This window comes from Centruroides vittatus, unplaced genomic scaffold (genome assembly GCF_030686945.1).
Source record: "Centruroides vittatus isolate TY-2023 unplaced genomic scaffold, ASM3068694v2 contig_400, whole genome shotgun sequence".
Taxonomy (NCBI): domain Eukaryota; kingdom Metazoa; phylum Arthropoda; class Arachnida; order Scorpiones; family Buthidae; genus Centruroides; species Centruroides vittatus.
This window is the reverse complement of record NW_027122215.1, coordinates 4475225-4491132: the sequence shown is the minus strand read 5'-3', so window position 1 is coordinate 4491132 and position 15908 is coordinate 4475225. Positions and strand designations below refer to the sequence as shown.

The following is a 15908-nucleotide window of genomic DNA, read 5'->3' as shown; positions in this document are numbered from 1 at the left end:
CATCCGGCCGGCTGGTTCATATTATTAGATTTCTTTTTTTTTTAACTCTTTCCGCCCTGTGGGCACTAAGAGGGCCTCTTTTAGTAGGCCCATTATGGGTTCGGCCAGGCCCACAATGGGGCGACCGGGTGGTGAGGGACGGGGCCCGACATATCCGAACGGACCACCCCCCGAAAAATTCCTGGGGATTATTCGACCCGTTCGGATTCGATCTCGGGTCCCCCGGAGCGGTAGGCTACCACCTTGACCGCTCGGCCATCCGGCCGCTCATATTATTAGGTTAGCAGGTTTATCCAAGCTTCATTTGTAACGGAGGAACTGCTTAGCAAATTACATACCTGAAAACCTCAATCAAATTATTTTAAAAATGACAAAAAAGATGTGGGGACACAATTTTGTTCACCCATTTTGAAGCTTAAGGAAAATGTTATCCCGAATTTTGAATTTAGGTTGTAAATATGGATAACCGTATTCTAGTTGCATGTTTAACATTCTAATATTCCTTTAAATTGTGTGTCTCCCTTGCCATATTAATAGGAATGGTAATGATTAATTTGGTTTATAATTATTGTATTTATCGAAGTAAAGGCAGCGATCTTAAACTCCTCCATATAAGCTTTTGATGACCTTAGATCTTACGCAATGCGCAAACTTCCATTTGTCAAAAATAACACCGGTATAATTCAGCGCCGAGATCAAATTGAATTTTCTCAATTTTCTAAACTGCGATTTATTTTGCTCTCGAAACGTTTCAGATGACATTGCGACTTAAATTCCGGTCGGAAACGTTTATCAGTCTTTATTAGGCTGAATGGCGGGTTAGGGAGGCAGCCTGCAGTTCTGGAGGACTCGGGATCGAATCGCTGATGGGTCGAAAAACCCCAAGAATTTTTCGGGAAGTGAGCCGTCTGGATAAGTTGGCCCCGTCTCACACCACCTGCCCCATTATGAGCCAGGCCGAATCCACGATGGTCTTGCTGAGAAAGATGACCCCTTAGTGCCCACAGAGCAGCGAATTAAAAAAACAGCCTTTATTTCGAACCGCATTGTAGTTACAATAACTTTTTAACAATCTATACAACATAAATACTACATTTTAAATTTTACTTTCCCAGCTCTGTCATATATAACGGAGCTGTAAGGCGATTGTTAAAAAAATGACCCTTTACAATTTTTGCATTTTTGGACTCGGAAAACCTCGAAACGTCGAGAAATTCAAAAACAAAAAAATTTGGGGTTTTTCTCTGTTTTGGTTTTATTCGTTTAAGGCAATGCAACACATGGGCAACTTGCCGAGGGGGAAATGCCTCCCTGGGGGTTTTTATGGGAAACTGGTCCTATTTAGGTGTTACTAATGCAGTGATTCCGAAACTTTTTCGATCCACCGCCCCCTTTGTTCCATAAAGTTATACCCAACGCCCCCTAACCCATTTCAGAAAGGATTGGAAATATTCTTAGGAAAACTTTTCTATGAATCTCACACTTCGTGCCCTTACCGTACATTGTTCTCAACATCTGGAAACCATTAAACGCAATGTTTCCTCTTATCCATTTAACAGAGGAAAGGGAACGGCTGTCAGTGACCCCAACTTTTGCCTTTGGTCACCGTTCAGTACCCTTCCTCCAGCGCCTCCCTAGATTTACTCACCGCCCACAGGAGGCGGTAGCGCCTCCTTTGAGAACCACTGTACTAACGTAAAGAAAACTTGAAAAATTCCCCGTGGCCAGTGGTTTTATCCACCAGGTCATTGGTGGGCAGGTTTTTTCTGTATGTATGGATGTTAGTGGGGGCACAATTTTGTTCGCCCACTTTAAAGCTTTTTGTTGAAAATTTTTGAAATTTTGCAGGGAGAATTGTGTACTGGGGATTGATACTATTAAATTTTGGTGGTTTTTTCTAACTCTTTCCACCCTATGGACACTAAGAGGGCCTCATTTAGCAAGCTCATTATGGATTCCGGCAGGCTCACAATGGAGAGGCCGGGTGGTGAGGGACATATCCGATTGGACCATCCCCCGAGAAATTCCTGGGGATTTTTCGACACTCCGGATTCGATCCCGGATCCCCCAGAGCGGTAAGCTGCCAACTTAAACGCTCGGCCATCCGGCCTCTGCCTCTAAAATTTTGGTGGTTAGAGGTCAAGAGGTGGGGAGATAAAGGGTTGTGGTGTGTCATATCTCGAGTACGGTCGCACTTAATGAAGATTTTACTCGTTATTAGCATTTACAAATTTTTATAAAACTCATCTCTACCCTCAAAATTAAGATTTTTGCCGTTTTATAATAATTATAAAAAGTTTAATAAAATATAACAGAAGACGCCACACGTAGTTTTAAATGAGCTTGCCCGGAAAGTTGAGCAACTCGTTGTTGGAATAATAATTTTTTTTAAGAATTTTATTATATTTTCTATTTTTTTATGTTCATTCATAATTATAAGAAACGTGCAGTCAATATAATTATTTGTTACGCATTTAAAGCGGTATGTTTTAGTTCCAAGCGCTAATGAGTCGGAGATTGCAAAACAATCTCCGACTCATTAGCGAGGTACAGGTCGAAGTTTTCAACGCGAAAATGTGTACGTCGGACGTTCAGCGCCGCTTTCCTCTAAGCCTAGAAGTTTGGCAATAGCGTTTGGAAAATCAGTGGAATCATGCTCGACATTCCAAAGGCCATTGCCAAACTTCTAGGCTTACAGGAAAGCGGCGCTAAACGCGAAAACGTGTACGTCGAACGTTCAGTTCGACGTACACGTTTTCGCGTTAAAAACTTCGGCCTCAACCTCGCTATTGCTGAAACATCAGAACTTTATCAAAAATAAAAAACGCTCTTAGGTCAATTAACTGCCAGAGCAGATTAAATTTTAATATAATTACTGGTATTTTTCCATATAAGGAAGAAAAAAATTATTTCTAGCTTTCTATATATTTTTTTATTATGTATAGTTTTACAGTTGTATTCATTAAGTGTATATTTTAAACATTTTTCAAGTTGTAGTAAAACTATGAAAATTAAGTAAAAAAAAATTATACGTCTAGAATAAAATCCCCTATACAGTATTAATATTGAGCATCCTATATTTTTCATTGTATAAAAATATCCTGTCAAGAACCATGCAAATTTTTTTAGCCCGACATCTGCAGCAGTTATGCACATTGCCTGCCTCTTCCAATTATCAAATATTGATCTTTCCGATCTTTGCAGTATTATTATTTATTGAGTAATATTTTATCTATTAGAAACATCGAATAAACATGCTCGAAATGAAAAAAAAAAAAACTTGGCAAGGGCTCTTACTTCGCTTCCTTGGCACTCGAACAGGAAGCTAGGGTGACCATTAGGAAGTCCGATAATTTTCAATTGTACTAGGATTTAAGCTTCTCTTATTAATTGAAGTTTATAAAGGAGTATTTTTGTTGAATTGTGATATAAAAAATCTCCGTGTAAAGAAACATAAGTTTAAAACCACTTTGTCACTATCTCAAAGTTAAAATTGTGTGTGACGCCATTTGTTACGAGATGCTTGTTATTTTAAAAAAATAAAAACAATTATTCATTGTGCCGTCGTGCAATTTAGCAATGCCGACCTGCAATTTTTAATCATATTTTTAAAAATTTATTTGAAATAACGCTACTAATTTGAAGTGGAGAGCATATTTGCCCCTGTACATCATACTTTTTCTCTCGGGGTCCTCTTTCCACTAATCTCTCCGTATCTGGACTCGGCTTTCGTCTATCTAACTCCGTTCTCGAGATTAAGGAAGGACAGACAGCGGACAGTGAAAATTTTCTCTACAATCTTTTCAAGTTGTAGCCCAGAAAGTGTTAATATTGCGAATAGGGAGTTTTGAAACTAATACAAGTTTTAGTTTACTGAAAAATAAATGTAGGAATAAAAAAAAAGTACATAACTCGAAATATTTAAAAAGGAGGAACTATTACATTCAATATTGCATGATTTTATTTCAAAAAAAACGTACATTTAATATATTTTTTTAGCAATAAGAAGTTAAATTAGTAAATTAGAATATAATAATTGACGAACTAAAAATATAATTCCGTAAATAAATATGATCTATTAGAGCATTCTTCGAAGGTATCATCTGGTTTAATATAATACTGAGCAGTTCTCATTATAGTAATTTTATTTTCAGGATCAATCATATTAGGAGAAAATTTTACTTTAATTAAATAATGAGATGAACTTTCCAGAGCTATAACAGGAGAACATAGATTTATCTCTCCACTTTGGGAACAATGTCCAGTCGTGGCAACTAGGCGAATCGTTTCTAGTTCTTTTAACTTGTAAATATTTATATTAACTAAAAGCACAGCTGGGTTACAATGATTTATAGGAAGACGAAATTCAAGTGGGAAAGCTCTTGACGTAACTGATAATTCGCAAAAGAATGCATCCTGTTTAGTCAGTAATCGTTCTAGACTTTTGGCATGCCCACGCTTATTATAGTAACGAAATAAATTGGAATATTCGAGAAAAGTTCTCTTCTTGTCATTTTTACATATACTAGCAGGTAAGGATATCGTGGGGAAAACGGCTTTAGACATTATTCCGTTTATTTCATTATCGTTCAATATATCTGTCTGAACAATCTCATCAATTTCTACGCCCGTCATACTCAAGAATCTTATCTTAGATAGAAATGGTTCCATTTCATATCTAATAAGTTTGGCTTCTGGGAGAAAGCCATTGTTTAAAACTCTCATTCTAGCCCATTCATATAATCTCCTAAACAAGGAGATTTCAGATAAATTGGAGTAAATCGGACAATTCACAAATCTTTCGACTGTTTTCTTTCCCGAATAAATAAAGTCTTCTCCTCTAATACGTTCATCGGTGAATCTTCGAAACTGTTTCCAGCAATAATATTCAAATTCCAAATCTCCGAATCTTACGGCAGCATCGTAAATTTTTGTTATGAATTCTGTACTTGACGCCTTCATGCAGTCCTTTGACTCTTCTTCAAACATTTTGATTCTATACCTTTTGCAGAGTTTATAAATTTCAAATGCGTCATGAAATGTTCTTATCTCTGTTGGTCTTTGTGTCATAAAACTGTGCAAAATAAAATTTAAGTAATATCTGTTTTATTAGGCAGAATATAAAAAAAATACTTTTAATATAAATTTACATTAAAATATTAAGGAGAATAAAGTTCCGATGTTTTAATGTTATTCTAAAGTTTAACTTAGTTAGAATATATATTCTAAGTATATACTTCAAATAAGAATAAAAATTATTAATAGAAAAATCAAAAAAGCACATATTTGCAGTTAAAAACAGAATGTAAAAACAGAAAAAAAATAGAGAATCCAATCCATTATTAGTACAGAGAATTTAAATTCTTAAAATACTTCATTTATGTTAATACTTTTTTAAAATACAGTTTTGCAGCCACTAATTTCTTAAGTTAATTTTTAAAAATGTTCATTAGCAAAAGAATTAAAGTCGATTTAAAAAGAAAAAAAAACATTTAATCCAATTAATAATATTACACTGATATACAAATTTTAACTTTGTTTGCTTCAGAAACGAAACAAACCGATTCCTGATGATTTTGACGTGCTGAGTTCGAAAATGGTCTTAAAAATAATGGATTAGCTAAAGTTTCCAAAATAATGCAATTTTAATAAAATAGACTATATACAGTTCGTGATCTCCGAGCTCCCTCCTTAGAGTGGAAATAACAAAGGCATTCTCAATGACCGAAAGAAAGAAGCGTTCAAAAAAAATCATTGTTGCATAATGGTTGCGACATGTTTAGACCCATGCTTCATCCTAAAATCACAGTAGAGATGATATGCTGTACGTACTAGTGGCGTGATATTCCGTTTTGGGAAGCAAACGCCAATTCTCCCCAAGTATAATAAAAAATGTCTACATTATTCATTACACTTGCGGGACATTTTCTCAAACTATGCTCACTTATGGATAAACCGGAAAAAAGGGTGACTAGAATATCCGTATGTGCAAACTTACTGATCCCACAAAGTAAACATGACAACTAAAGTTTCGCTAGATAAAATCATCAAGCAAAATTGCCTGGTAATGAAAAATTTTCCAGAAATTGCTGAACATGGAGAGCTGGTTTAGAGAACGTGGATGGATTAGAATTTTTCAGCTTCCTTTTTTTCCAAAATAAAACAAGATCGAAAATAAAGCCATTCTTTGAAATTTTAGGATCTATCAGGCAGATCGTGTGTCATTTTGCTACATACATACCATACTTTATACGCCATTAATGAATCTTTCTATCCTACCTTTTGTTATTCTGAAATGTTTACAACACTGTTTTGATGAAATTGTGTTTTCAAGAAAACAGTTGTTTAAAGACACATCTGTAGGAATTGGAGTGGCTCATTAAACTTTAGCCTTGTGAGAAACAGAAATCATCTTAAAATGAAAAACAAATATTTGCCAGTGCGTTTTGCGAAGATTAGTATTGTACAAAATATATATGGTTTTTATTGCCTAACAAATGGTCCATTCGACCCACTAAAAAGCATGAATTACTACGCACCTGACTTAAGAGGAATCCAATTTTTGAGTTTGTTCTTTATAAAGTATGCAAGTAACTGGAGCAAACTATAAAAAGTAACTATAAGAATCTTGTCCTCGATATAGAAAACACGTTACATCAAAGCAGTTGCTAACCAAATATTTAACACTAAAACTAATTGTCAATTTTAATTACAAAGTTCATATTCAGCATCCTCAAATTAGTAAGATTCATTTTAGTTTAGTTTCTGAAGCATTTTAGCTATAAACCAATGTAATTAACATTAATATTGTATATATATAATGAAATCTGCATGTGATTAATATTTAATAATATACAGTAGACGTACGTCATTATATTTTAATTTTCAGTTAAAATGGTTAGTTCTATTAGGAGAGAGTCTTTATAATATGTTATAATATCTTAACTAAAAACTGGAAATATCCATAAAATGAAATAATCATTAAAAGTAATAAAAAATAGATTTAAAAAATCAAAAACAGAATTAAAAGCATAAAATATAAAACTACACACAAATTATGATCAAATTACTCGTAATTTACGAACTTAATCAAAATTGAAAAACATTCATAATCTTCCTTCACTCGAATTCTAGATCTTCCATCGTAATCATCGGATGCCAGAATGTGAAGAAATGTCTCACTTTCTTTACAAAGCAAGGAGTTGGCTATTTCTACTACTCTTCCATCCCGTGTTAGGATCGTTACAGTTGTATCGACACTATAAATTAATTGTAAATATGTAACTGCGATTAGAAAAAAAAATTTAATGCAATCTGCGCGTTTTAAATTATCAATACTATTATTATTTTAGGCGTAACCTTTATTTTTTAATAGAAATGTATGGAAATTATAAAGACGTTTTCATTGTTAAACACAAGTATTTATAGCCTATTATTATTGTTATATTACGTATTGAAATTTTTTTTACTCTTATTCATAAATACTGATTTAAATGAGCATATTATTGAAGGGAGAAAAGTAATTAAAATAGTATTACTTACCCTGAAGCCATTTTAAATGTATTATATTCTTCGAAATAATTCGATGTAATTTTTTAAAAATTTTCAATAAAAATTTATTATATCCTGTACGTCCATTTCACACTTAGAAGGTGAATGCTGGTAATTTGCATAACGATTACGAGAAAATTTGCATAGCTTCTTCACAATAAAATTAAAAATCTGATAGAAATACTTTTACACAAAGTAAAAATAATTAATGCTGTTTCACCAAAAAATGACTAGTAGAAAAATTAATAAGATAAATTTAATTTATTTGTTTTTAGTAAAGTATTCCTTATTGTCTTATTAGTAAAGAAACCTTATTTTGTCTAGTATGGTTTCTTTACTTTCTTTCCTAGTCTAAAAATATAAAATATCTTTTGTCTACACGTTGAGAACAATTAATTTTACATTATATATTGAGTTTTTATCGTGTTTATGGATTAATATAATTTACATGTCTATATGTGCTTACGTAACTTTTAATTAAATTTTATTTTAAAACATTACATCTTATATTTTAGAATTTTTTAATTAACTGCTTTATTAAATAATGCTTTTAGAAAATGCCTTGTAATATTATAGGCAAGTCAGACAGATGGGCGAGTCTCCTAGAATCGAAGTTCGCAACTGTGGGCATAGGCTACCATTATTTCTATTAACATAAATGTTAGCGGTTTCTGAGACTTCTGTGGATGTGGAAGCTGTGCCTGAGTTCTTTAAATAGGCGGGTGTGGAATAAATCGGCTTCAGTTCCTCAACTTCCGGTCAATCTTGACACAAATGCGGACTTCAAGCTCCCCGGTACTGAATGACTTACCCAATCACAATCCATCGAACTTGATATTTGAATTATTTATTATTGAAAATTATTTCTCTGCTTATTCCTCTTATTGTTTTAAATTGAGAGGAATATACTGTGTGTGTATATGTATATTTACACAAATAAATATATTTATTTATTTATGATGCAATTGAAAGCTTAACATATTTGTTTATTCGGGTTTTTGTAAATATTTGTTTTTGTGAAAAAAAAAATGCAGGTAGCACGATAAAGGCACGCCGAAAAAACCATTACAAGAATAATGGCCAACAGATTTTTAGTTGTCTCTTTTTGCAGATGAATAAAAATTTCTTTTTTGTGTGTGTGTGGGGGATTGGAACAACGCACGATAACGCGACATAATTTTGATGTTACGTTTGAAAAGAATCTAATCAATTAAAATCTAATACTATAATAAGATTAATATACAAAAACAATTTTCGTCTAAATTTATTTATGGTTTTTAAAATGTTATTTGTATTTAACTTTTTCATTTAATTATCATTTTTACTACCGATCTCGCAAAATCATATTTAACGAGAATAGTTCGACGAATGATCTGATAAATGAAAATCAACAACTTTAGTGCCTTTGACCGGTGTGCTTCTCTCTTCTTTCTCTTTTACAGAGAAAGAAGAGAGAAGCACACCGGTCAAAGGCACTAAAGTTGTTGATTTTCATTTATTTTCACTCCGGTGTTATTCCTTTATATATTTTGAATGATCTGATTTGAAGTTCACTGGTTTAAACTATAACAAGTATTTAAAAATTTTATTTGTTGCAATTTAAATAAATATTACAAGGAAACAAAGTTTTTATTTCATAATTTTTAATGAATTTTAACACAAAAGTCTTTTCACTTATTTTTTTCTTTCCTCGCTACACCAAGAAGGTAAAGGAACTTCTCTAGATTTTATAATATTCATGGCTACGTGTACAATTTCTTTTTTCGATAATACTTTTAGCAAATCAGGCAATTTAAAAAACTCTTCTAAACTCATACTGAGAAACTTAATATATGGGAAGAAAGCAATCATCAAAGATCTAATTTGCTCACAGTTTTCTTTTTGAGTATTGACGTTTTTACTCAACAACTCTTCTTTCTCTTCCTCTTCTATCGACTGTTGTTGGGCATCATCACTCACCTGATATTTGGCCCATTTTAATATTGCTTTGTATATATCTGATTCGTATGAAACATTTAATTTATTCTGCTGAATTAGATATTTTAATGCATCGGCGGAAAGTTTTTCGAACGATTCTGATTCCAATACTTCTTTGGTATATCTAGGAATTATCGCTTCGCATTTGTTTATCAAAGTTTCGTCTTCCAGAAGTAAAGCCACTTGAAAAATTTCACAAGCATTATTTCCACTAAGTTTCGATTGAATCTTTTCTCTACACAAATACATAAGTTGAGGAATGTGATACTTGTGAGCTGCATAATACACTTGGATAATTTCTCCAGGTGATTCCAATTGAAATTCGTCAGTGTATATATATCTAAATATTATTTAAAAGATTTTTTAAATTTAAATACAACATAAAAGGCATATAGTAATATTAAATTAGGAATACGTTACTTTAGCATAAATTCGAAAATATTTTCTTTTATATCTGTTATAACTATTTCTCTATCTTTTTCATGTAAATATCCATAAAACATTGTTTGAAATACATCACTTCTCATAGCCAGAATTAATTTATGAGCCTTGATTTTCTTCCGATTAGGTGGATCTCCAAAGGTAAAAGTCACGTCTGAGAAGTCACTGAATTCTAAAATATGTTTTAGCGAATTGGAAATAACCTTAATTTCTGACTGCCAAGAAGCCATTTCTACTTAAAAAAAATAATAATAGATTATATTATTTTATATAGTCCAATATTATAATAACTAGATTATTGTGACATCGTCACAATGCTGGACTGTAATTTTTAATCGTATTTTAATTTAAAAATAAATATGACTTTTGATGCTGAATCTGAAACTGCGATTACTTTTTCTCTGTGATTTTATTTTTCACGTGACAGAAAATGTGAGATTATATGAATATTGCATACCTTAGAGGGTCGAATAATATATTATTGATCTCAATTTATCTTAAGGATCAATTCTATACCAAATTTATCGCTCTATATAGTAAGGTAAAAATGTTTGAATTTAAATCACATGACTTCCTGTCCGGACCGGAAGTTCGTAGTTAATCGGGCCTCCTGTCCTAAGCTTTCCATATCTGGTATCGATTTTCATCTAACTCCGTTCTCGTGAATAACGAAGGATGGACGGACAGAGGGACGACAGTAGGAATGTATAGATCAGCAATTTGAAAATTGCAGCCCAACAAACTATATTTACTTTAAAAATATATTTTGCATTGTTTATATATACTAATATTATTTATAGCTTAATTATTAAGTCTAACATTTACCGTTAAGAACCACAACTGTTAATTCGATATCAAGCCGACATGTTGATTGATAGCCGAATGGTCGAGGCAGGTAAGGGGTCATCCATAAATTACGTAAGGTATTTTGGGGTGGGTGGGGATCGAGGATTTCTTACGATTTCTTACTCAGGGGCAGGGGTGTAATAGATCTCGTCTAATGTAATATTCTTATTTTTATTTTTGATCTCGTTGAGTGGTGGAGTTATAAATTTGGCTTCAATTTGGCGGTTTCTATTAAGAACGCTCGTTGTACTAACGCCATTTCGTGTAACGTGATAGAATAATAACGCTAGCAGACTCACGCCCTACGCATTCTTTATCGTGGGAGAACGAATGTGTGGTGGTTTCTCTCTCTCTCTCTTCTCTCTTTTTTTTTTAATTAGAATAAGTGCACCCATCCTATGGGTGTATAACACTAAGAATACATAAACCAAAATACACTATACAAAGTAAACATAAAATTAGTATCCGGCTTTTAGTGAAAACTAAACTGTAAAACTAGACATTAGAAATTATAAATAGTCTTTTCTTCTATATTTTTGAACATAATTGTAAAAAGTATTAAACAGTGGCTTCTGAACAAGCTTACTGAGTGGACATGACCACCTGAAACCAAGCGTAAAGATTTCTAATTTCAGAATAAGTCTATCTTGATCGTAAATTGTTCAATGATAGATCATATGGTCGACTGTGTCTAGGTTTTCTGTAGAGCAAAAGCAAGAGGCAGTTTCTGCCCGGTTAAACGCAGGGTTAAGTATTATCTAGATCAGCGATGGCAAACTCGTGACCCGCAGTTTATGCAGTCACCTACGAAAGGATTTCAAGGTAGCCGCAATGAATGTTTAGAAAGCATTAGTTTTTTTAAATAAATTATATAAAAAATATTTAATAGTTTTCAAAACTTTGCATATGTAATGTGAAAACAGGGTTCTAAAGATCGACACCTTTAGAAAAGTCTTTAAAAAATTGAAATTACCAATATCAGTTTGAAAAATTATCATCAAAACGGTTTGCAATGACGTGATTTATTGACATGCAGAGCACCAGTAAGTTATTGAAACTACAAACGTCAATCGGCAAGCTTTCATTCATTATTGGACAAAACTGAACCAATTACCTTAGCATTGGCACATCACATGCAACATGACGTGCGCCTTATTTTCGAATCGAACGCTTTTAATTTTCTCAGTGCCATATTGTAAATTTGCCGTTTCGAAGATGGAAGATCCATCTCTATTAGAGAAGATAACAAACAAACTATGGGAAAATTAATAATTCTGTATAAAACTATCAGAGATATTTCTTATTTATTCTAACAGTATCTTATGTAAAAATATGATTGTTATTTGAACGTAGGGAAGAGCGGGGCTACAAGTTCCGTTTTTTAATCAACGTCATAATTTGTTAAGGAAACGTAATTCTAGCATAAGTATTGAGAGATTAAAATTTAGTAATATATCTAACTTTGCTATAAAGACAGTTTTTGGGGTTGTTTTGTGTAAGATTTTTTTATAATTAATAATACAATACCTAAAGTCGGAAAGTAACAACTTACCCCGGTTCGGGGCTAGTTGTTAACAGGGTGGGGCAAATTGTTACGAGATCTATGGAAGGTGTAATATGTAAAAAAAACAATAATTTATTTAACTAAGTATGTATTTAAGGACTAATCAATAATATTTTATGAATAATTAGTTGTTTTTTTTAAATTTATTATAAACTAAACATTTTTACTTTTTAACATTTATAATTTTTATTTAACGATTGAAACATTAACCATTATATTAGCTTAAGTAGCTAATCAGCCTTGAAATTATCAATTATCAATGTTCAATCACATTAGATTCATGACGTATTTGCTAATTATATTTCTTTTTTTCCTTATGGAACTATTTCAATCGGAACAACTTACCCCGGGAACTTTTAGCCCCGCTCTCCCCTACTTTATTTAAGCAAATACTTATTTAAGATGTATAAGTAAGTTGTTTTCTAGCCTTTTTGTTGAGTTTTAACAAAACTGGATGGTTTTTCGAAGATCCAAGGAATGCTTAAATGGTTTCTCTATTGTTAATTATATCTTCAATATACGAAAATTTCTTATGCCGGGATTTTCAGGATGAATAACTGTTTGACCTGTTATGTATGAAAGAATCCTGTATACAGGATTCCCCCATACATAACAAATCAAAAATTGATAAATAAAAATAGTAATTTATTCTCACTTCTAAATTGCTAAACTTGTTACATACAACGGAAATGACCATTAAAGTAGACAGAAAAACAGTAAAATATAGTAAGACAATTCTCTAATTTATTACATGAGATAAGATATTTGATATGCACACTCTCTGCTTACGCAATCAAATTAATGCACGATTAATATATTTTATTACAGGATTTAAAAGAAGTAAAGGGATAATTCGACATTTTTAAGCTTTATTTTGCTGAATCTATTCTTTAGCTAAAAGAAAAGAGAAACCGAAACCGAAACCGTAAATAAAGTAGAACAAAAATACTATACTTGACTTGTGAAATAATCTAGTTATAAACGTGAACTTGCGTGTAAATAAACATCTACGCTAAATTTTATAGAGTAACATCACGTATTCAGTTATTTAAATGCAATGTATAAAAATTAAAAATATAAACTAACCTTTTAGGTAATAAAGTACAGTACTGTTATCAGCAACTTCTACTGTTATTGAGGCCAATTATAGTCGAGTGCCCTCTGTGGATAATTATAAGAGCTATCATCGTTTATTTATTATCGCTAACGTTGGAATTTTTATGTCGTAAAAATAGCAAAATATGGATGGTTTTATGTTAAATAATGTAAAGGAATGTTTAATCATAATAACAAGATTATCTGAAAGATTTCTGGTTACTAAAAGTTTACGCCAAGGTTATTGTGTTTCCCCGACATTATTTAAAATTTACATTCAAAAGGCTATGAAAATATGGAAGAGAAAATGTAGTAGTATGGATCTAATGGTTGGAGACAATACTGTATATACATTATTATTTGCAGATGACCAATTAGTTATAGCTGACGATTATGATGATTTAACACATGGATGGCCAACACGGATGTCACAGTGTGGCATGCGATGACTTATTGAAAAATTTGAAAAAATAATAATGTCATCTTCAGAAACTTTGTCAAAATCCGTAAAAACCTACTCATACGCTACTGAATACAACAGCGCCGGAAATCGGCACTGCTTGACACCAGTACAACGATGCGGTAAGTCAGCGTGGTCATGGGACCAGCCCAATGGTTTGAGTTACCTGCTTTGGTGCCATTGTATCTTGCTATGGTTGTCCGTTCCAGCGTTGCCAGATTTGGCTACTTTGCGCCAAATTTGGCTACCCTTTTTTTAGTCTGGGCCAATGTTCCCTCTAATTTTTTTTTTTTTTTTTTTTTTTTGTAGATGAGCAGAACATGTACAGTTCTTCTCTGAGCAAAAAAATTTTTGCTGAGCAGATTCTGAGCAAAAAATATTTCTGAGCATATATATATATATAAAATCTTCCAAAATAATTATAAAAACGATGTAGTCAGAATTTTTCCCTTATTCTTCTTACACAAATGTAAATTATACGAAAAAATTATATATTTTTTTATCACTTCTGACTTTTGGATATTATATAACTTGAATAAATTTTAAAACATTAAACCAATAATGATTAAAATTAAAAAGGTATAAAAAAAAGACATCAGATTGCAGAGAAAAATACTTTTCATTTACATTACTGACAAGTTCCCCAAATGCATTTCGCTTATGAAAGGCCTTTTCAGTGGGGCTAAACGTACACAGTTCATACCTGACAATCAACTCATTAATAAGAGCCACTTACATAGTTAATAAAGAATTCCCAGCATTCCGCTGTTGACATTCCCGTATTTAAATTTACATTATTGTTTTGCATAATTATAGCGAAGTGTTCTTTTACTTTCCGCTTTACATTGTTTTTTCTCTAAAAATAATTTTTAATTTATTAGTATTAATCTGACAATTATTACTATTACAATGTTGGAAGACAGGAGAATTACTAATTTTTAACCTTACAGCAGCCAGATGTTCCGATAGTCGAATCTTCAATCTTCGTTTCGTTTCACCAACGTAAAAACTAGGGTTATTACACGTGCATTCTATCCGATAAACAACACCTTCTTCTTCTAATAAATCTTTTTTAGTATTTCTTAAAATCATCATATTTGATAACCTGTTATTTAAGGATGGAGTCAATCTAATTAATTTTTGATTAAAAAACTTATTACATTTTTCGTAAATACCTTTTATATACGGAAACGACACATACCGTATTATTTCTTGACGACATTTAACTTTAAATCTATTTCTTAAAAATCTGTGGTACCAATCATTTAATAATCGCTTTGTATATCCATTTAGAATATATTTCTTATGCGTATCTTCAATTTCTTTTTCTCTTTTATCTATATTTGTTGTTCTAGAAAAAATCTTTGTTATTTCCATCAGATATACATTATATTTTTGACTTAAAGGGCAGTATGATTTATAATTAATTACTTTCCTGGTATTACATGGTCTTTACATTATCTTTTTCATACCTTTTTAACTTTAATTTTAATCATTATTGGTTTAATGTTTTAAAATTCATTGAAGTTATATAATATCCAAAAGTCAGAAGTGATAGAAAAATATAATTTTTTCGTATAATTTACATTTGTGTAAGAAGAATAAGGATATAAAATCTTATTTTTTCCTACAAAAATTAAGATAATTAATTATAAAGTAGAGATTAAAATTCATTTTAAAACATACTTCCATACAAAATATTATCTTTTGTCAATGATTTAATGTATTTTATCGAAATACACGTAGCAATAATCATGTCGCAGACAGAGGGAAAAATCAGTAAACAACAATTCAAATCAGTGTGCATGCTCGCCTGCGCGGCACATAAATTCTCGTGCGCGGCAACAATTTGAGCAGTGCGCGGCCGCGCAGCTTAGAGGGAACATATTTGGAAAATAAAAATTAACCAATATAATATTACAACTGCCTGGCTGTATTTAAAAATTTGCTGATATTCAGTTTGTATTAAGTATG

General features: G+C 31.9%; 2 protein-coding genes and 1 long non-coding RNA gene across 3 annotated transcripts; all 3 read right to left on the bottom strand.

Moving 5' to 3' along the window:
• Positions 1-3973: 3973 nt before the first annotated feature.
• LOC136976511 (uncharacterized) lies at positions 3974-7765 on the bottom strand. Its single transcript, XM_067271809.1, has 3 exons — positions 7543-7765; positions 7086-7259; positions 3974-5074 (listed from the first exon to the last, which is right to left on the bottom strand). The coding sequence occupies exons 1-3, from the start codon at positions 7551-7553 to the stop codon at positions 4045-4047; spliced, it is 1215 nt and encodes a 404-aa protein (XP_067127910.1). The 5' UTR covers positions 7554-7765; the 3' UTR covers positions 3974-4044.
• A 1329-nt stretch (positions 7766-9094) lies between these two features.
• On the bottom strand, positions 9095-10258 carry LOC136976481 (BTB/POZ domain-containing protein 6-B-like). Its single transcript, XM_067271782.1, has 2 exons — positions 9949-10258; positions 9095-9868 (listed from the first exon to the last, which is right to left on the bottom strand). Exons 1-2 carry the CDS (start codon positions 10197-10199, stop codon positions 9226-9228), a joined length of 894 nt encoding a protein of 297 aa, XP_067127883.1. The 5' UTR covers positions 10200-10258; the 3' UTR covers positions 9095-9225.
• Positions 10259-14799: 4541 nt separating this feature from the next.
• Positions 14800-15382, bottom strand: LOC136976482 (uncharacterized). Its single transcript, XR_010880936.1, has 2 exons — positions 15136-15382; positions 14800-15039 (listed from the first exon to the last, which is right to left on the bottom strand). It is a non-coding gene; the product is annotated as an uncharacterized lncRNA (long non-coding RNA).
• Positions 15383-15908: the final 526 nt, after the last annotated feature.

Coding starts and splice junctions, on each gene's coding strand:
- LOC136976511 (XM_067271809.1), bottom strand. Junction 5,075..7,085: donor TGTTTTTCAATTTTGATTAA/GTTCGTAAATTA, acceptor TATTTTGCACAG/TTTTATGACACAAAGACCAA.
- LOC136976481 (XM_067271782.1), bottom strand. CDS start 10,199: ATGGCTTCTTGGCAGTCAGAAATTAAGGTTATTTCCAATTCGCTAAAA. Junction 9,869..9,948: donor ATTTTCGAATTTATGCTAAA/GTAACGTATTCC, acceptor AATAATATTTAG/ATATATATACACTGACGAAT.